At 45.1% G+C, this 21,425-nt stretch overlaps 1 protein-coding gene across 5 annotated transcripts in view; it reads left to right on the top strand.

Annotated features, from left to right (window-relative positions):
- SLC22A15 (solute carrier family 22 member 15) overlaps nucleotides 1–21,425 on the top strand; it is a 59,050-nt gene that overhangs the window by 16,596 nt on the left and 21,029 nt on the right. For 4 of the 5 annotated variants that reach the window (XR_014774723.1, XM_084757936.1, XM_084757937.1 and 1 more), the window contains exons 3-5: nucleotides 10,782–10,914; nucleotides 11,562–11,726; nucleotides 18,838–18,967. The exons of the other annotated variant lie outside the window; for it this stretch is intronic. Coding sequence is in view for 3 of the 4 variants with exons in the window: in XM_084757936.1 (XP_084614062.1) it covers nucleotides 10,782–10,914; nucleotides 11,562–11,726; nucleotides 18,838–18,967 (428 nt within the window). In the remaining variant the exon portion in view is untranslated. The remainder of the gene's footprint in view (nucleotides 1–10,781; nucleotides 10,915–11,561; nucleotides 11,727–18,837; nucleotides 18,968–21,425) is intronic. 5 annotated transcript variants of the gene reach the window in all.

Raw genomic sequence — 21,425 nt, 5'->3', positions numbered from 1 at the left:
AGCAGGCCTGCTCTGGTGCACAGCCGAGTTATGTAGATGTGCTGCCCTGCTACAGGACTTCTGGAGTCATGCTTATCTGTGGACCTTCTCAGCTCTCAACCAGTTGCTTCAGCCTGAGTGGGTCCATGAACCTCTTGCAAGGATGGCCATGGTCTGTCTGCTTTGTTCATAAAGTAGTTCAGGTGGCATCACTGTCCACTACTGGGACTGAACGCCATTGCTTCCACAGGCCCCTCAGCGACTGCTCCAGGTTTGTAGGTGGGAAGATGAACCTCCACAAGGATTCATGGATAGAGGATAAGATGGAGAGGCAGGCAGTGTGACTGCCTTTCACAGCTCATGGGTCAGAGGCTAGCTACCATAAGCTTTCCATAGGCCAATAGCTCTACTGTGTAAACCACAGTAGGGTCACTGTGGTCTTGAATGAGAATGACCCCCTTAGGCCCATATATTTGAATGCTTGTTCCCCAGTTGATGGAAAGGATCAGGAGGTGTGGCCTTGTTGGAGAAGTGTGTTACTGGAGGGTAGGCTTTGAGGTTTCAAAACCTGGGGCTATGCCTCTGCTCTCTCTGCTTCTTATTTGATGATCAAGATGTGAGCTCTCACCTACTGATCCAGTGCTATTCTGTTTGTCTGCTGCCATGCTTCCCACCACGGTGGTCATGAACTCAGCCTCTGAAACAACAACAACAACAACAACAACAACAACAAAACACTAAGTAAACCTTCTCTTCTCTAAGATGCCTCGGCTATGGCATCTTATCACACCAATAGGAAAGTAAGACAGAGGTCAAGGTATGTGCCCTAAACCATATGCCATTTAGGCTGCTTTTCTGGGTTCCAGTGAATCCGTATTCTGTTGTTATAAAGAAAGAAAATCCCAATTGTTCAATTTTTCCAATAAAGACTCAGGAGCCAGGAATTAGGGTGACACCTGCTAGTTCAGAGAGGCAGAGAAAGCATCCAGCTCACCTTCCTACTCAACAGACTTCCCAGGAGGAAAAAAAACCTTCCTATTTAGCTGAGATCCTGGAAGGACCCCCCCCCCAAAAGCCCAAAAGCCCCTTCTCCTCCGCACTGTCTTAAATACCTTCAGTTCAAAGTCCCTCCTTTCTGCTTAATCCCTATCAGCTGGTTACTTGCTTCACCTCTTGACCTAGGGTTAACTTTATTTAATTCAGTTACAGAAAGCTCTTGGATTAAAGGTGTGTGCTAGGGCTGAGCCACACCACAACGAGAAACAGGTTTTGACAGTTCACAGTCTCGGGGTTCACAGTGGAGTCAAGTGTCCTGCAGCAGCATTCTTCTCATTACATGAGTCACTTCCAAACACTTTTCCATATAAGCCTTAGTTTTAAATTATCTCTTAGACAATGCATCAGATTTAAGATGTTTTATTTTTATTTTTAATTACACAGGCATACGTGTATGTGCCTAGTGTGTGTGTACAGGCGTACAGGTGCCTGCAGAGGCCAGAGACACTGAGTCCCCTGAAGCTGGAGCTTCAAGTACCTGTGAGCTGCCCAGCGTGCATGCTGGGAGTCAAAGTGAGGTCCCCCACAAAAGTAGTATGCGTTCTTAACTGCTGAGCCATTGATCCAGCCCTATCATATCTAAGACTTGGGGGACTTTGCTGTTGTCCTTGAAGAGAGGCTGAAGCCAAGCTCTGCCTCCGCTAGCCTCAGAAGGCCCTGTTTGGAAAACACAACCAAGCGTTCACTCTCTTGAGCTGTGTATTAAGTTCACTGAAGTGGCAAGAGGTGAGGAATGAAAATATGGTTGGGAAGTTTGGTGATGCTGCTGCACTCAAGCAAGGTGACTATGAGGAGACTGTGGCGCATACACTTCGGGCAGAAGGCTGCATTTAAAATAAATAAATAAATAAATAAATAAATAAATAAATAAATAGCCTTCCCAGCTGCCACTGTCCTGCTTGAGAGTGCCTCTTGGAAAAATAGAGAAATAGGAATAATGTGTCCTTGGAGTGTCCGTGGAACTTGCTAGTAAATGGAGGGGCCTGTTCACTGACTCCTGTGGCCCTCCTACTCAGGCATGAAGCAGGCAGGCCAGGAAGCAGCTGTCTATGAATGGTGTTCCACACTTGCTCTCCCCAGGATATGACTTAGGGTATTTGTTCTAGACATGTGGGGAGCCTACGCCTCTGTCTTGCACACACAAACTTACACAGGACAGTGGAAGAGGCCTGGCTTCTGCTCTGCTTTATCATCAAGCCACATGAAAGGACATGCTTCCTAACACTACAGGAAATACCAGAGAGATGTGAAGTGTCAAGCTGGGCCCCATGGGACATGGCTGTAACCTCAGAATTCAAGGAGTAGAGAATTATGAGTTTGAATCCACCCTAGACTGAAGATGAGATCCTATCACACACACACACACACACAGACACACACACAGAGACACACACACAGACACATACACACAGAGACACACATACACACACACATAGACATACACACAGACACATACACAGACACACACAGAGACACACACACACACACACATAGACACACACACAGAGACACACACACAGAGACACATACACACAGACACATGCACAGACACACACACAGACACATGCACAGACACACACACACACACACACACACACACACACACACATACAGACACTGGTTAGGAGAGAAGAAGATGGGTAAAGGGAGGAAATGGGAGATATGGGGAATGAACACGTCCTTTGCTCCTCAGTCGATGGAGCCCAGCAGCACCATGGCCCACTCCTCTCTTCCTGTGGAGATCCAGGAAGACATAATAGGACTCTTCTGCCTTACGTTTTAAACATGGGCTTGCTTATTTTTCTCAAAGTCTAATTTTATTGGAAGGGACAGGCACAGCATCGGCGTCTGCCCTTTGTACGTTGCCTTCCTCATGCAGAGTACATGAGCCGCATGTGAGCTCTCAGGCTGCTCCTGCCTGGCACCTCAGAGGTCTCTTGGGGTTGTTTGAAGTGGCTGGTACAGGCGCTTCCAGCCTTCCTGTTGCCGTTTCCCCCAGTCCACCATCCAGCCAAGGACTGGCAACAGAGCAGATTAATGGCTGGTGAGCAAAGATCAGCCATGCACGGCTGGCAACGCAGGCCACTCACCGGTCTGGGCACCAAGTCGAGCTCATCCTAATAGCAGTTGAAGTGCAGCTCCAAGCCGACCTCGGCTCCACTTCTTAGCACTGGTCTGATTTCAGTTCCGTCTTCAGCTGTCAGTTGTTCTTACAGTCTTCGCATTGGCGGTTTTGAAGCAGTCTGTGGTGTAGGCATGGTCTAAGACATGGCTCTTGTTAACATTATTTAGTCTAGAAATCAAAGTATGCAAGCAAGTTCTTGGGCCAGCGTGACGGTGACTCAGAGACGGTGACTTGTTGCTAAGCCTGGTGGCCTGAGTTTGACGCCTGACTACGTGGAGGAAACCAAGTCCTGCACATTGTCCTCTGGCTTTGACAGATGCACTGTGGCATGCATGCCCCTCACCCCACTAAAATACACCCAAATAAAATAAGTGTGTGTGCAGAACTCCACAGTCTAGGATAGTGTGTGAAAATCCACAGTTTCTAGCTTCCACCAACATCTTACTGTACTTGATCTTGAAGAGTGGTTTTATGGAGGGTTTGGAAAGGGTGAATAAAAGGTTATGTGATTAACATGGTATTTAATTTTTTTAAAAACCTCTAATCTAGGAGTCTTGACTATTCTCAAATGAGCTAATAGCCATTGGGGTGGATTTATGTAGCAAATTGCTGTCTGCTGTATTCAAATTATTCCCTGAGCTCTGACTCCTACAGAAAATACCAAATATCTCGGAGACACACAATTATCATGCTTAATTAATGTTTGCAACCAAAAAGCACAAGGTTGGAATCTTTAATATCATTGTGGATATTGAAGAGCTGAAGTTGACTGACTATTATCTTGAGATTAATATTTTTTTTCCCCAAGCTAGACCCTGGGGTCAGAAGACAGAGTATTAAAACTATTTGAAAAATCCACTGCAATTAATTGCTGTAGGGGCTAATTTTTTTTTTTTAATGTCTTGCTTCCTTACGCCTGTGCTACTGATCGCTATTGCCTGCACACTTCACCCATTAAGTGGTAATTCAGAGTGACAACTACATGGAAATGAAGCAAGTTAGTTAATCACCATAAAACAGCTCTGGAAATGCCCTGTCCAAGTACTCCCCACTCGCGGGAGCTCTCATTACCTGATTTGCTCCCGGAGTGAGGTTTTCCCTGCACAAAGCCATTTGTAATTTTTATGGAGAAGACAAGGACAAAGGAGGGGGGGTCGGTGATGATATCTGCGCGGAGTTGCCATCAGTAACCCCTCAAGGTCCTGTAGAGCCCTCAAGGTAATTTTGGGGTGCTGGGAAACTGCTGTCTGTCCTGGCGTTGCAGCCTTGGAGCATCCACAAGCTGGGAGTCTGGGTGTGGAAGTGGAGGTTATAAATTGATTTTTTTTCCCAAAGTGAGACTTGGAGCTGCAGGGAGCTGGATCAGTGGGCACATGCCAGTCTTGCTTGCTCATGTGTACGTGGTCTGCCATAGCAGCCAGGGAGCTGCCTTTGCCTTCTCCCTCTGCATTTTGACTAGGTAGACTGGACAGCCATGGGTCTGCCCCTATTTCTTGTACTGGGCCCCGGTACAAGCTCACCTTGTGGAGGAGGCCCAGGATGGCACTGCCTTTTGTGTGATCATGGGTGCTGTTCTTAGTAGAAATACTTGTGCATTCAAGAACACGCTTCCATGAGAGAAACTTCAAGTATTCTAGATGTCAGTTTGGCTATAGAAAGGAGGACAGCGTCCCAAATTCCAAATGTCCCTTATATTCCTTTTGAGGAGGAAGTCATTCAGTGGCTCTGAACGAACGATGGCCAGATTCAGTACTTTCTGCGTGCTAGTAAACTCAAAATGTAAGGCTTGAAGTAATCACACCAGGACACAGGGCTGCACATGGTGGGATCCCAGAAGGCAGAGGCAGGAGGAACACTGCCAGTTCAAGGTCAGCCAGAAACAGGAAAAAAAATCCTCGGTTTGTGAGGATGCCTGTAAGACTATATAGCATTCCCTCACGACATACATAATTCAGTGAGTGTTTAATTAGTGTTGGCAGGCACTGTAAGATTAGCACGGGTTTTACAAATGTGCCCTCAGGAAGCTCAGGGCATCGTTTGGGAGAGACAAGGGAACTCACGGCTCACGATGCATCATGCAGAAGACAATGTGGGAAGATACGTCAGGGAGAAGAGAGGGCCAGGTCTACTGAGGAGGATGGACCAGGCTGGAGTGTGTGCTGTGTGGGGAGAGGGAGGCAGGGGCCTAGCCGTGAGCGAAGAAGAAAGGTCAGTTCTCTACAGGAATCAGGCTGCTGGCAAAAAAAAGAGAAATGTTTGCTTCCCTTTGGATGGCTGTGCCCTTACATGGGCTCCCGCAAGGCAGGTCACGCATCATGCATGTGTGGGTGCTGTTGAGCCATCACCTGCCCTGGGCCAAAACAAGGAGAGCAGGAGAGGACCAGTCCTCCCTGGAGGAGGGAAATGACCTAATGCTCAGCAAAGCCGACCACACACAGCTCTTTACTCACCAGGTCCAGCTCCTTTCGAAAGAGGAGTCTGTGTTGAGACTCCGCCTCTCACCTTCTGTCCCATGAGAGTCACCAGAACCCGGGAGGGGTAAGGCCACAGGGGGAACATGGGACAGACAGAGCCATCACATTCCCGGGCCACTCAGAGTCAGGCCGCACACACTGCAGTTCCCAAAGCTCACAGGGAGGCCCTCTAGCAGTTATGCTCACCCGAGGAGAGTGTGCTGCGCTGTCCGTGCTCTAGGGTGGGAGTGGGGGCAGTCAGGGAGGAGGGGGTGGTCCAGCACTGTGCAGCATGGAAGGAAAACAATGGCGCCCACAGCTGGTGTCACGTGGGGACCTGAGGATGGCACACAGACTGCAAGTCAGTGACACAAACCCAGTTTAAAACCAGAAATTTTATTGGGCATTTGTATCTAAGACACACACACACACACACACACACACACACACACACCACACACACACACACACACACACACACACCACGGAATGAGGCACACCCTGGGACATAAGACTAGCCAAATTTTAAAATTCAGTAAAAACTGCTGGGAAGGTGACTTTAAAACAGTATCATTTTTTTCCTACCATCAGCTTCCTTTTTCTAAGCACAGAAGCCATAGAGTACCCACCTCCTCTCCCTCTCTCTCTCTCTCTCTCTCTCTCTCTCTCTCTCTCTCTCTCTCTCTCTCTCTCCTTCTCCCTCACTTTTACTTTCCAGCAATACCTTAGTCTGTTCTGCTAAGTGAGTGGTTCTCAACCTGTGTGTCGGGAACCCCTTTTAGGGTTGAACGGAAGTCACCTAAGACCATCAGAGAGCACAAATATTTACATTATGACTCACAACAGTAGCACAATCACAGTTACGAAGCAGCAACAAAAATGATTTTATGGTTGGGGGCCACCATGACCTGAGGAACTGTATTAAAAGTCAAATCGTTAGGAAGGTTGAGAGCCACTGCTCTAAGTTACGAGGTCTACTTATTCCTAATTCCCTTCTGATCTGTGATCTGCCAGCATGTTTCCTGAGTGGAACACATGCTGGGGATTAAAAGTAGAAGGTTCTTCCCCATTTCTGTGCAAAGGGCGGCTGTGGGGACAGGAGGAGAAGAATGTGTCGAAGTCGGTTGGTTAATTATCTAGCTGTAAAGTGTGCAGTCTGCCTGTTTGACAGCTCTTTCAACTCTGGGTTTTTTTTTTCACTACTTGGCTGCTAACTTTGCTTTTAGAATTGTGCCTTAGCATGGAGTCCATTTTAGGGAAGTACATTGCTTTCTTTTTTGTTCCAGATGATCATATTTCTGCCACGTCAGAGAAATGATTGATTTGACTTGACACCTCCATACAGCTTAAGGTCTGATGAATTCAAGACATGCTAAAGATACATTTTATGACTTCATTGAAAATTCATCTCCAACGCTTTCTCTGTGTTTCGCTGGTGTAATCTGTTCCAGTATTCCTGCTCCCAGATGACTCTCTGAGTACCAAGTCTGCATGTCTAACCTGAGACTGTTCTCTTCTAGAAGCCCCCATTCTGTCCAGACTAGCCTGGCTCACTAAGCATTTGGGGCTAAAAATATTTGTCTTTATAGTCTTGCTTTCTTGTTAATATATGTAGGGACCAAGTGGGATTTTTGCATTTTGGGCCTCATCACTGTCAGCTTGTCATCTCCATCATACACTTAATTTCAGCCACAGTAGGTTTGCCCTCCATGGACCCATGTCCTTATCAGGCCATCCCATTTATTCTCAACCTTTAGACAAGGAAGACCGAAGACTGCACAAAAACCTCTCCCAAGCGAGTCACTGATACCCAGCCAAAAGGAAGTCCACCTTCGTTCTCATCAGCTCTGCTCGCCTGCCTTCGCTCTTTAAGAGCTGGAAGGCTCTGCTGGGCACCTGGTGCTGGGCTGGCACCTGGGTTGGCCCTGTTTATATTCCTCTCATCTTTTATGGTAGAGGCACCTGCTCTTGGTCCTGCCCTACATTGTGGCTGGTTTCCTCTCAAGCCCGTTTTCTGTATTTGAGTGAGCGATGGTTTCTGTGCTTTTGCCACTAGGCTCTTCCAGTCCATTTTGAAATAAATATAATAAATACTCATGGATTCTATTTAGGGATTAGAGCATGTGTATAAAATAGATGTATGTTATTTAGTCAGGTCAACACGAGGGGCTAAAAATATTTTTTTCTTTATAGTCTTTCTTCCCTATTAATATCCATGGAGAAAAAGTGGGCTTTTTACACTTTGGATTTGCAAGTGGTTTTTCAATTTGAAATGGATTAGTGTAAAAAGAACATTCATTCCAATTGCTTTAGAATTTGGCCTGCCATTAATAAAAAGTAAGAGTCACCACTTTAGTAATCTCTAGCCACTAAGGACTTGATGTTTCTTGAGAATGTCAGAGTCATCATTGTATTTTGATATATTATAGTTTAATTTCTTGTGTCCTGGTGATTTCTTGGTTCGGATTTTACCTGTCACTGTATATCAACCACGAGGGGAAAGAAAGAGCTAGCAGCTGATTTAGTCTTCCAAGCCACCCCTGATAGTTACTATACCTGTACATTGTCTTTAAGATACAGGGATCCTGTCTTACCGCATCTTAGTCACGTCTGAACAAAGCAAAACACTTTTGATCACATTGGTAACTAGGTAATAAGAACTTAAGTGATACTTTAGAAAAGTGAAAATGAAACATGCAAAACAGTCAGCACAGGGTTGTGCACATCTGTCTGTCAGCTGATGGCCTCCCTCGGCCACTCTCAACTCATGGAACTCTGGGAGGGACAGATCTCACATTCTAGTTAGCGTTGAGAAAATCTGCTTTTCAGTTTTTCTGTTCGTCCTTGAGTGTATTCTGGGAGGGATGGGAGGGTGCATTAACCTAACCAGCATCAACTTGAAGAAAAATTAGTAGAAATTACTTTGACCCTCGGAACTGGCAGCCTGAGAACCAGGCTTTAAAATTTGCTGGTTAACCGTCCCTTGGGCCATTTCTTCCTAAAATCGCTGTACAAGTTGACAGCTATTCAGTTGCTGAGGGACGACACTGTAGCCTCTTCAGTGGATATGAGAAATTCAGTAAAGACAGTCAACAGGATAGTTGTTTCTTCCTGATTAACAGACCCAGCTCAGTGTCCACTGAAGTTCTCACCGTGTAAGCGGACTGGCAGACAGTCCGCTTGGACTGAAGCACAGAACCAAGGCTGAAGTTGCAAGCCAGCTTTTAAAAGCGTGTAATCATGAACGCTACGAACATGATGAACATACCAAGTGTCTGAATTGAGAGGTTAATTGTATTTAAGAAACAATTCCACTTGGCCTTGTTTCACCTGTCACAGGAGCAGGGCTGTCCCCGTGGTGAATGCTGAGCTGTCTTCTCTAGGACACCCTAGTCTTTCCTCCTGAGCTGAACAGTCTTCTGCACCACTACCCGTGTGTGCAAAATCAGCTTTTCACAGAACAAAATCCTTCTCCCCCAAATGCCAGAGCGCTCTCACGTGAAATTCTAACACTTACTATACCCAGTCTGTCATGGTCCTTAGACCTGACTCGTCAAGCTCTTCATCATCAGTCCAGGATTACAGGAGGCACAGAGCAAGGAGAGACAAGATGTGGCTTGGGAGCCCTACTGAGTAACTAACTGTCAAAGCATGGGGGAGCAGGTAACATTAAACATGGAGACAGGCAACCCAGAAGAGTGCCACCTTGAGAGTTCTCAGGGAGAAGAGCTTTTGGGTGGCTCTGCAAGGGGACTGGGAAGATGGAATGTGGGTGTCTTTGTGTCCTCTGAGATTATTACCTCTGTGACGTTACGTTACTGGTCCCTACTCCTAATCATCATTTAGATAGGGTGTCATATGCTGATCAGAATGAGATTGCCTTCTGTTTAAGTTCACAGTTGTCCTAAAGTAGATAATCGCACTGCAGGAATTTTTTTTTATTGTGGTAAAGATGCATGGCACAAAGCCTACTGTTGCAACGTTTAAGCGTATAATCCTGCGGCATTACGTATATTCACACTGTTCGGCAACCATCGCCGCTGTCCGTCTCCAGGCTGTTCCCGCTGAACACTGACCCCCTTGCTCCTCCTCCTCCTCGTGCCTGTAACCACCACTCCTTCTGTCTCTGTGACGCTAACTCTTGCAGGCACCTCATGTGATTAGAGTCATGCAATATTCATGCCTTTGTGCCTGGCTTGTTTCACTTGCTATAATGCCTCTGAAAGTTCATCTGGGCTATAGCACGAATCAGACTGCATTAGTTTTAAAGATAGGACAATATTCCATTTGTCCATGAGTATGTCCACTTTACTCCTCTGTTGATCTGTTGGTTGACACAGGTTACACTGACTTTAGGGATTATTGGGAATGACGGTGTAGTGACGTGGGTGTTGATGGGGAGCTTGAATTTGGGATTTGGAATCTGCTCACGCTTTAATTCTTTTGAATATACACCCAGAAGAGAAATTGCAGGATCACATGATGTTCTATTTCAACTTTTTATTGTATTATTTTATGTGCCTGAATGTTTTCCCTGCATGTATGTCTACCCAGTGTCCTCAGAAATCAGAAGCCAGTACTGGATTCCCTAAAACTGGGGCTACCGGCAGTTGTCAGCTGCCATGTGGGTGCTGGCAATCAAACCTGAGTCCTCTGGAAGAGCAGCCAAGTGCTCTTAACCTCTAAGCCATCTTCCCAGCCACCTTTCCATTTTTATTTTTTGGGGGAACGTATTCAAGGAATTTTAAACACACTAATCTGTTAAACGAAAGAACTATTCATTGATTACTTCCTATGTGTCATGGGATGTGTAGGCATCCAGAAAATGGAAATAGAACAAGGCTTCTCCTCCTCCCCAAACACCGCCAAGGACTCAGGAGAAAGCCATAGTCAATAATCACGTACGTACTTAGCACTTACATGCTGTGCTCCGTTCTGATAGAGGTGCACAAAGAATACCCTGAAAACACAGCACAGCAGCAGTGGTTTCCGGTGTTTCTGAAGCGGTCTCCTTGGCTGTGGTCAGAGAGAAATATTCTACCATATTCTGGCTAATGCTGCTTGATGCAGTCAGGTGTCCGAGTGAGTCTGTGTTGTTTTGTTCAGTGCATATACTGCTATCTGTGGCCTAAACTGTCCCCTTGTGGTTTTTTTTCTTCTTCTTCTAGTGGTTTTTAATTGCCAACCGATCTTATAAAGTCAGTGTGGCCAGCTCCTTTTTCTTCAGTGGTGTGTTTGTTGGAGTTATCTCTTTTGGTCAGCTTTCAGATCGCTTCGGAAGGAAAAAAGTCTACCTCACAGGTAACCTGTCACTACGCACGTACACTGAATCTTCCTTAAGACTCTTGAGGAAATAATAAGGAGGTTATTTCCTTAAAGTTCACTGGTGGACAGAGAGCTTCTGTTTATGGCATTGGCGAGAGGCCGTGCTGTGGCTAGCTAGCAATGGCTCTGGCCAAGTGACTTTCTAAAATGAGCTCACCTGGCTAAGACCCGATATTTTCGCTAAAAAGATTTTTCGACAGCGCTCTCTGCAACCCCCAAATTGTAATCAGTGCCCTGCTTCTAAAGAGAGCAATGAAGGATTGCCACAGCCTTCCCATCCATTTCCCTGTATTTTTCTGTGTTGATTTATTTCAAATGAGCTCTACAGGACTTGGCATAGCTGTCTTGACAGGCCGAGTATGAGCGAGGATTTTCAATTTCTAGCATTATTATGAATAACTGAAAATGGTGTGTGATTGACAGAAATTGTAAAACAAAGAAAGCAAGCTTTGCTTTCCCTCTATAGTTTTCAAGGCAAATGGTTAGAAAAAATAAATAAATGACATAGCTCAGGACATTTAAGCTTACAAAGGTTTATTTCACAAGCTGATGAATATAATTTATTATTTTCTTCAAATGCTGTTTTGCTTCTGGGTCATTGAATATTGTTCCTCTCTTCCCAGGTTTTGCTCTTGACATCTTATTTGCTATCGCAAATGGATTTTCCCCCTCCTATGAATTCTTCGCAGTAACCCGCTTCTTGGTGGGCATGATGAATGGAGGGATGTCCCTGGTGGCCTTTGTCTTGCTAAACGAGTGCGTGGGCACCGCCTACTGGGCACTTGCAGGTACTGCTTCACCTTGTGCAGCTCCGGAAACTTGGATTTTGAGGCATTTTTTATATCGACAGGTTGAGTATTCCTTACTCTAATGCTGGGGACCAGAAGTGATCCAGATTCATAATTTTTATACATAATGAAATACCTTGGGGATGTGGCCCACTTCTAAACACAAAGTGCATTTATGTTTTATAGGTGTTTTATGTGCATAGCCTGAAGGTGGTGTTATGCAGCATTTTTAGTGACTCTATTTTGGCTTCAAGCCATCGGGTTCCAAGGTAAAGTATGGATTTTTCCTCTTGAGGAATTGTGTGTGCTCTCAAAATGTTTCAGAGTTTGGAACATTTGGGATTTGGGGATTTCATGTTAGGGATGCTCAGCCTACATCTGCCTCCAGTGTGCTCTTCAAAGCATATTTGTTGGTATTGGTGGTGTTCATATTTGTTGGTAGCCGTCTTCCCTGGGCCTGCCTTACAGACAGGGAGGTGGCCACCTACCTCAGGACCTGCCTGCAGATGCCTGTGGCAAGTGTCCCATTTTCTCAGAACAGCATCCGTCACTTTGTGCCCTACAGTGGGAAACCATGCAAGGGCAGAGAACTAGGAACTTTGTCCTCCTGAGGCCTCTCACTGCATCCTACTGAATCCTGGTCCATGGCTCTCACCAGTTTATACCATTCTCCCCAGTCAATAGAGGGCATCATTGTAGCATTTCTCACTGATGCAAAAGTTCTAAGTCGAGGCCGTATTTGGAATTATCTCCAGTACTTCCAGCATCCTCTCAGGACCACACACGCAGTTAAGAGAATCGCTTAATTTTTTTTTTTACATTTACTTTGTGTGTGCGTGTGCTCACACGCACATGTACCCATGTGCACACGGTCAGAGAACAACTGGCAGGGGTCAGTTCTTGCCTTCCATCAGGTGGCACCTGGGGATCGAACTCAGGTCATCCGTCTTGACGGCAAGCACCTTTATCCACAGAGCCCTCTCTCCAGCCCAGTAATTAAAGGTTGCCTTAGGTAAAGTTTCTGTTGCTATGATAAAACACATGACCAAAATCAACTTGGTGATGAAAGGGTTTATTTCACTATACCCCTTGTAGTCTATCATCTAGGGAAACTAGGGGCAAGACCTCAAGGCAGGAACCTGGCTGAGAGGCCATGGAGGAGTGCTGTTTAGTGGATCTTTATTGTTTACTCAAGCTGTTTGCTTATGGCACACAAGAACTGGCCTGGGGGTGTCCGTGTCACTGCCCAACAAGCATCAATCAGAAAACTGCACCACATAGACCCGTCTTGAAGGGTCCTTAGTTGGGGTTCCCTCCTTCAAAATGACTTTAGCTTGTGTCGTATTGACATAAAACTAGCCAGCATAAAGGCTGGGGGCTAAGGATATGGCTCAGTGAGCAAAATATTTGCTGATTTCAGTTCCCCAGCACTCACGTAAGAATCCAGGCATAACAACAACAGCAACAACAAAACCACCCTAGTGGTGATGGTGCACACCTTTAATCCCAACCCTTGAAAGGCAGATCTCTGAGTTCGAGGCCAGCCTGGTCTACATAGTGAGTCCAGGACAAGCCAAGGTTACACAGAGAAACCCTTTCTCGAAAACAAACATAAGAAGCCAGGCGTGATGGTGTGTGTCCATCGCCTTTGCTGGGGCCTGCCGACCAGCTCGCCTAACTGAAATGGCAAGGTTCAGGTTCTGTTTCTGTGAGAGACCCTGTTCCAAACCAGAATGTGGAGAGCAATAGAAGAGGAAACTATCAGCCCTTCGCCTCCATGGGGACCGGCATAAGCACCTGCACACAACATCCCTACAACACACACACATACACACGCACATGCACAGCACATGTACACCCTCTCACACATACATGTACAACTTCACACACACACACACACACACACACACACACACACACACACACACACACATTATGTGACTTCAACTATTGTCTTAGGAGAGTTCCTATGTCTAAACCTCTACCTTTCAGATTATGGATTTGCACTGATAACTTTTTGAGATTAAGAAAACAAACATTTCGTTGACTTGGCAGTCATTGGTACAAACACTACTTTTGTACCAATATGGGAACAAAATTGGCCTTATGATTGATAAAAATCTATCTAAATGACAATATTATGAGATAATGCCATTTCTACTCTTCAAGACTAATTCACTAATTAAAAATTTTTTGAGGTTATAATTACATTTCTCCCTTCCCTTCCCTCCCTCCAAAGCCGTCTCATATGTCTCTCCCACCTCTCGTCAACTTATTGTTATTCTGTGCATATGTGTGAATGTTTATATACATGCATGCATAGCTATGTATATATCCCTAAATATAACCTGATTAGTCCATATAATGTTACTTACATGTAAGTTTTCAAGGCTGACCATTTGACACTGGACAACCAGTTGGCATGCTCTTCCCTAAGGAAGACCTCCTCCCGGGGTCTCAGCTTTCCTCAGTTACCTGCAGCTCTTTGTGCAAGGTTGAGGCCTCATGGGCTTTTCCCTGTCCGTTTTGGCATGTCCAATAGTATTGCCAATGTTCAGCTAACCTTTGGGCAACAGTAATATTCATGAGACTTTATGGGTGTAACTTCTTTTTTTTTTTTTTTTAGATTTTATTTACTTATTATTTACACAGTACTCTGCCCCCATGTGTGCCTGCATGCCAGAAGAGGGCACCAGATCTCACTATAGATGGCTGTGAGCCACCATGTGGTTGCTGGGAATTGAACTCAGGACCTTTGGAAGAACAGCCGGTGCTCTTAACCTCTGAGCCACCTCTCCAGCCCCAAAGCTTCTAACATTTCTAGGAAATACACTCTCCCAGACAACCCCCGATCTTCTAGCTTGTGCAGTATTTTCACCCCCCTCTTCAGCAGTGTCCCTGAGCCTTAGGTGTGGGAGTGTTTTGTAGGTGTGTCCACTGGGACTGGGCTTCACAGCTCTGCATTTTGGTTGTTTGTGTTTTTCAGTAGCTGCCTGTATCTGTTGCAAAGAAAAGTTTTCTTGATCAGGGGTGAAGACCGCTACACTTACATGTCAGTATAATGACACAGATTACTGTTATGGATTTTGCTGGTTCAGTAAATTAGTGCTTGTAGAGTCTCCTCCAATAGCCATGTCTTCATCAATACTGAGTTTCTAGTACCAGGCATAGTTTCCTTCTTATTCAGCAGGTCTGAAGTTCAATTAGAGAGACGTTGGTTCCGCCCAAGGGATGTGTGCCATGATTGTATCATTGGGGCTATTGTGCCATGCTGGTTGTTGGTATGGTTCATTAGGGTCGTAGCTAGGCTGGAGTGCTGGTTGCCTCTCCTGCTTTAGAAGCTTGCTATCATGAAGATTATCTTTTGATTAGGGGAGGCTGAGGAAATAAGCAATTCCAGAGAGTTCTAAGGACAGTGAGGAAAAATTAAGCAATGTAATGGGCCAGATAGTAATTTCCAGAGTAGTTATGTTAAATAGGATGGTTCAAGAAAGCCTCAGATTTAAGATTTGAATGAAGAGGAAGGACTGAGCATGTGCAGTTCAGATAAAGAAATTCCAGCCGTTGGGATGGCAAGGACCAAGGCCTGAGGGAGATGAGAGGGTGCTGGGAGAGCTTCTTCAAACCTGAAAGGAGACCGTGGTTCAGTAGAAAAAGGTAAAGGAAGGGCTGAGAGAGAAAGGGATGGGTAGGGATGGACCAGGCGGTGCCTGTCCTAAGGTGAGCTGCACGAGCAATTTTGGATCTTTATTCAAAATTCAGAGGAAAGTCATGGGGCTTATATCACATAAAGGAATAATGGGAGTGCATACAGGAAGATTGTTCTCGTGAGTGTATGACAACAGAGAAGAGAAAATAAAACCTGAGGGGTCTTTCAAGAAGCTGTGTAGTTGGCTGTGCGAAGCCAGTGATGGTTCAGACAAGGTGGGAGCTGCAGCAGAGAAAGAGGCGGTGTGTGTGTGTGTGTGTGTGTGTGTGTGTGTGTGTGTGTGTGTGTATGAGAGAGAGGGGTGGGGGTGTGGGGGTGGGGATCGAGTTATAGTTGAGTGGCCGTGACCTGGAGAAGGATCAGCAGAGATGCAAAGAGAAAGAGAGAGAGGCCCAAGGGAGGCTTTAGGGTTTGGGTCTGAAAATTGGGTCAGTGACTGGTACCTCTCACAGAATAAAGTCAGAACTAAGTATCTGTTATAGACGCCCCACTCTGGAAAGCACATACAGGGAGAGAAACCATTTCTCAATATCTCGAGACAGTGCAGCTTGGCCTAGGAGAGCCCTGAGGCCTGCAAGTCGGGCACTTCTCATATGTGCTCTCCATCCTCTCTGAAAACTTTCTCAGCCAGAGATGAGCCCCAGCAGCACCAAAAACATGCGGGTTCATCCAGCTAAGGTTCCTCTTACGGCTAAGGGAACTGTGATCGGTCGTCCCCACTTGAGTGGCACAGGAGTAACAAGACAGAGTCAGTTCTTCAGTGCAGCGCAGTGGCTGAGGAGTTCTTGAAATTAGAAAGGAAAGTAAGTTAGAAGTATTCTTACGTGGGTACTCATACCCAGGGGCTTCAGGTGTCCTCCCTGCCCCCAACCCTAATAGATATAAGAGTGTAAACCCAAGTCCAGATTGTAATAGGAGGCTGTGGTGGCCAACTGCAATTGGCAACTTGATTGTGTCCGGGAATACTTCAGTGCCGCACACTTTGGGGCATGTTTGTGATAGAGTCTCCAGAGGCGATTAGCAGAGGAGGGAAGACCCACACAGTGAAGGTGGCCCCATCCAATGGCTGAGGGTGCAGACTGAATAAAGAGGAAAGCAAAAGATAAACGAGTGCCGGAATTCACCTCTCTGCTTCCTGTCTGCCCTGACATGGGCAGGAGGCCTCATGCCCTGACTGCCCTGCTTCTCCGCCCCTCGGGGTGCAGGCCGGAACAAATCTGCCCACCCTTAAACTGCTTTCTGTCATACGCTCCATCCCAGCATGGAGAACAGGAGAGAGGCTACAAGTCTAGCACTTGTATGACAAGCATTATGTTCTGGAAACCATTAGTAGTGAGAACTACCTTTTGAGACCAGTGTTGATCCTATTTCAATGGTGAGAAGATTGCAGTTCAGGAAGATTCGGCGCCTTGCTCAAAACCACACCGCAGCACAACGGTTCTCAGCCTTCCTAACACTGTTACCCTCCAAAACAGCCGCTCAGGTTGTGATGACCCCCAACCATAAAATTATTTAGTTGCTCCTTCATAACTGTGATTTGACACTATTAGGAATCATAATATAAATATCTAATACACAGGATAGTTATCTGGTAGGCATCCTTGGTGAAAGGTTGGCCAACCCCCAAAAGGGTCCCAACCCACAGGCTGAGAACCACTGCTGTGCTATTTGGTAGAAGTGGAGTGTAAATTTGGTTCTTCTGAAACCACCTATTTTATCCTCTGGCTGCTTCTGTTGTCTGTGTTGTCACAGGTGAATACTGTGTGATGGGGAAGCCTTGCCCTTGGAAACTAGCCAGGCGCTATCTGATGCACTATAATGAACCTGCAAATAGCTATTGATTGTCTTAAATTTTCAAGGAACTCCATACCGTCTCTGTTCCCTCACTTGCTGAATTGTGCTTTCAGAATTCTGAACACACATGTGCACTTGTGTGTGTGTGCACGCACACCTCCCTTTGGCGCTTTCTTTTTCTAGCTAGGGAAAATAGTGTGTGAGTCGTCATGTCTTCTCATAAAATGATGTTATGAACTGCAATTTTTAAAAAGCCATCTGTTTATAGGATTATCATAGAAAAATTAAGACCAAGACCAGCAAATCCCATTCAAAAATTGCCTTTCCAGCCAGGCAGTGGTGGCACATGCCTTTAATCCCAGTTTTTGGGAGGTAGAGGTAGGCAGGTCTCTGAGATCGAGGTCAGCTTTGTCTACAGAGTGAATTCCAGGACAGCCAGGACTACACAGCAAACCCTGTCTCAGAAACACAAAAACAAACACACACACAAACAAAAAACCCCACACTGCCTTGCCATAGGCATGAGAAAGAAGGTGCAAGTGGCTCAGGATGCCAGCAGACCTGGCTTTGCCATACACAGCACGCTGTGTCGTAGACACCTTCCCCTAACCCTCAAGCTATTTTATTGCTTCCACGTGTGGTTAATAACAGTGCCTGTTTCATAAAACATCACACACAATACATTATTCTCAACAAGTAGCTCAATAACCTGCTATTACAGAAATTGTGTCAAAGGTTTTTACAGAATTTGCAAGAACATCAGGCAAGTCACTGCATTTAATCCTCATCTCAACTCTTATTTAAAAAAAAAACATAGGCTTCTTTAAAGTTCTGTGGTTGATATTTTTTCCGTTAGTGTTTTGACAAAAATCTATGCTTCAAACAGCGTATGTTCTACTTGGGAGAAGCAGGTGAGAAACAAGAAAATGTAAAGCGCCAACATCTGATGGTGACAAATTAGGTAGGGAAGGAAGACGGGGGAATTGGGAGAGGCTTAAGATGATATTTTCATGAATAGCCTCTGTGATAAAGGATGGCTTGGTGGGTTAACACACACTCTGCCAAGCCTATAGAGTCTGATCTGTGGAACCACGTGGTGGGAGGAAGGAAGCAGCTACCGCAAGTCATCTTCTGACTTCCTTAAGTGCACTGCGGCACACACAAGCCCACACACATAGAGGCACACATAACAATAAATAGAAACAGAACAAAACTTTAAAAAAAGATTAAGACCAGCATTGAAGGGGCTACATGACCTGAAATCCACATCACCCCCATTGCAAAATATCTCCGGCCCCAGATGCAGGCAGAAGTCAGTGCAACACCCAGAACAGAAAGCATTTGACTGAAGCCTTGAACTTCCATCTTGTCTGCATGTGGCACATGTTTTCATCTGCCCTTCGCCCATTTTCACAGATTTCTGGCCCCTCTTGATGTTCTATCATTAACATTAAGCTGGGTGCTTGGTGTGGTCCTTCTATGTCTTCTGCCTCCCACACTTAGTAGTGCAGGCTGATGTCTCACAAGGAGGACATGCTCACTGATCCGGGTTGGAAAGGGCATTGTGGGTAGTCTTTGCCGGTGACAATTCTTTTTTCCCTGCATTAGGATCGATTGGCGGTCTCTTCTTTGCTGTTGGCATCGCACAATATGCCCTGTTAGGATACTTCATCCGCTCCTGGAGGACACTAGCTGTTCTGGTCAACCTCCAGGGAACAGCAGTCTTTCTCTTGTCTTTGTAAGTAGTCCTTTATCCTTGGGATGTTTGTGCCATAAACAGGAGGATCTTGGAAGGATGCAAGCAAGCGAGCAGCGTTACTTCTTTCAGGAGCTTACCTGCAGTGAATGCTGGGAAGAGCTAAGCTGCAAACATTCAATTCTTGTCAGCTCCTTAAAAGAGAAAGAGAGAGAGAGAGAGAGAGAGAGAGAGAGAGAGAGAGAGAGAGAGAGAGAGGAGAGGAGAGATGCTAGTTAATTAGTTCAGAATGCAGGTATCTCATATTTAAAGTAATCTCTCAGTAGACTGCATTTGGCCTTCAAACTATTGAAATTTTCTTTCCTTTCCTTCCTTCCTTCCTTCCTTCCTTTTTTTTTTTTTTTAACCCAATGCCTTAAGCTTAAAGATCTTCAAGCTGCGTGTCACCATGGGCTGGGTGTGTGACTGAGGTCTGATGCTTTGGAGCCAGGTCTAAGTGCTGGACATGTAGGGACAGCTGTCCACCTTGCACAGGAGTCTCGTGTCAGGGCCTCCGAGTATGGAGTCTACAAGAGATGCTTTGTCTACAGGAGTGCTCAGAGATGTACAAGAATAATTCCTAGGCCAGGGTGGGCTCCATAAGCAGTCACCCAAGTGTCCCATCATGGTGGTAAGCCACCAACTTCAGTGCACTTAATCAGGCTTTAACGTGGCCAATGAAAACTGTTTCATCACTAGGGTTTCAGACTAAAATCTTATGTGTAAACAAAGATGGTGTCTGGCAGTATCTGGGATTTCCCCTGCAGCATACAGTGAGACAGACCATGGTAGGATCTTACTTTCAGTCGCTCTCTAACTTAGTAACTCTTTATTCAGTTTCTAAAGCTGAGATTTGGTGGCATCTGAACTGAAATTTGCTTCCCTAGAGTCTGTGAAAACAAGACAATAGTGAGATGCAGAAATGACTGCAGTAGAGGAGTTAGCCTGTATTTAAGGGAAAAATCATCAAAAGATTGAGTTATGTGAACTGTGGCGAGATGATTTTGTTATAAAGGGAAATAATAGTACTTCATTAGCTTGCACATTGTACAGTTTTTAAATAAAGGTGTGCCTTATATGGTGCATTGAGTTAATAAGGAGTCATGTAAGTATTGGTGAATAAATGAGTTTTCTTTTCAAATATTTAACAAAGCACATACCTCTGCAGCTAGCCTGGCTCTCACCTCTCCTTCAGCAGCAGTGCAAAATCAATGAATGGTGTGAGCCATTGTATCTTTTTTTCTTCTTCTTCTTCTCTTCTTCTTCTTCTTTTGTCTACAGTCTGAGTTAGTTACTGCTTGGTGCTGGATGAGGAAATGTCCTCACTGGGAAATGACTTCAGAACATGAACAATAGAGAGCAGAGGGAGAACGACACCTGAGTTCTAAAAGTCTCATCACTCTCAAATATCACCCTCAATATGGTTGGCAACGTCTTGCAAGGAGCTTTATCGCTAATTAAACACAAAGGCTGGGGAGAACATGGCTGCATTAACTGTAGATAATCATGTGGGATTTTGATACGCTTCCTGCTGGGGTTTTTTTTCACCCCCATTCCAACTCTTCCCACATTAAATTTTATTTTCATATGTTTTCTCTGCTAGGCAGCTCCGCTGTCTTCTTCCAGCTCACTTTGTTTATATCAAGATCATTGTTCGTAGTGGCTCCACATCAGTGGATCTAACTGATCATTGAGAGATGCAGCATCCAACAGAACAGTGGTGACTTGGCTATTTACCTGTTAGTCAATATAATAATTAAACGGCAGCAAGGAAGTAACAAAAGGATTTTATAAGACATTATAGATGGGTTTGATTGACAGTCCAGTGTTGTACGTGGGTGTCTTTGTTCCCAATGGGTAAGTTCTGTAAAAATTCCTTTTTGTCCCAGCATCTTTCCTCTTAGCACCCACCATACTGCCCTGTATAAAATGGCAATGCTCACTAAATGGTTCTAGACAGAATGACTGTCTACTAAGCTTCCAGATGCTGTAGTGTTTCTTTCTCTCACAATCCTTATGGAGAAGTATCAGGAATCTAGAAAGAAAAAAACCACCAACAACAACCACCTATTTTATCCATCAGCATTTGACTTAAGACAGAAAGTGTCAGATTGGACTTTTAAACATAAAGTACTTGGAGGCTAGAGAGATGGCTCAAAGGTTAAGATTACTGACTGCTCTTCCAGAGGTCCTGAGTTCAATTCCCAGCAACCACATGGTGGCTCACAACCATCAATGATGTGATATGATGCCTTCTTCTGTTCTGCAGGCATATATACAGACAGAGCAGTGTATACATAATATGAACAAATAAATCTTTTTTTAAAAAGCTCTTGGATGTTGTGTTTAGTAAAGAAAGCTTCCAGGCTGCAAAGAGTGCCTACTTTACAAACGTGAATACTTGAGTTCAAATCCTAGTACTCATATGAAAAACTAAATGTGGCCACATACCCCAGTAATC

This window comes from Acomys minous (assembly GCF_964271855.1).
Source record: "Acomys minous genome assembly, chromosome: 14".
Classification (NCBI taxonomy): Eukaryota; Metazoa; Chordata; class Mammalia; order Rodentia; family Muridae; genus Acomys; species Acomys minous.
Note: the sequence above shows the minus strand (reverse complement) of the source record. Positions and strands in the feature narration are given on the sequence as shown.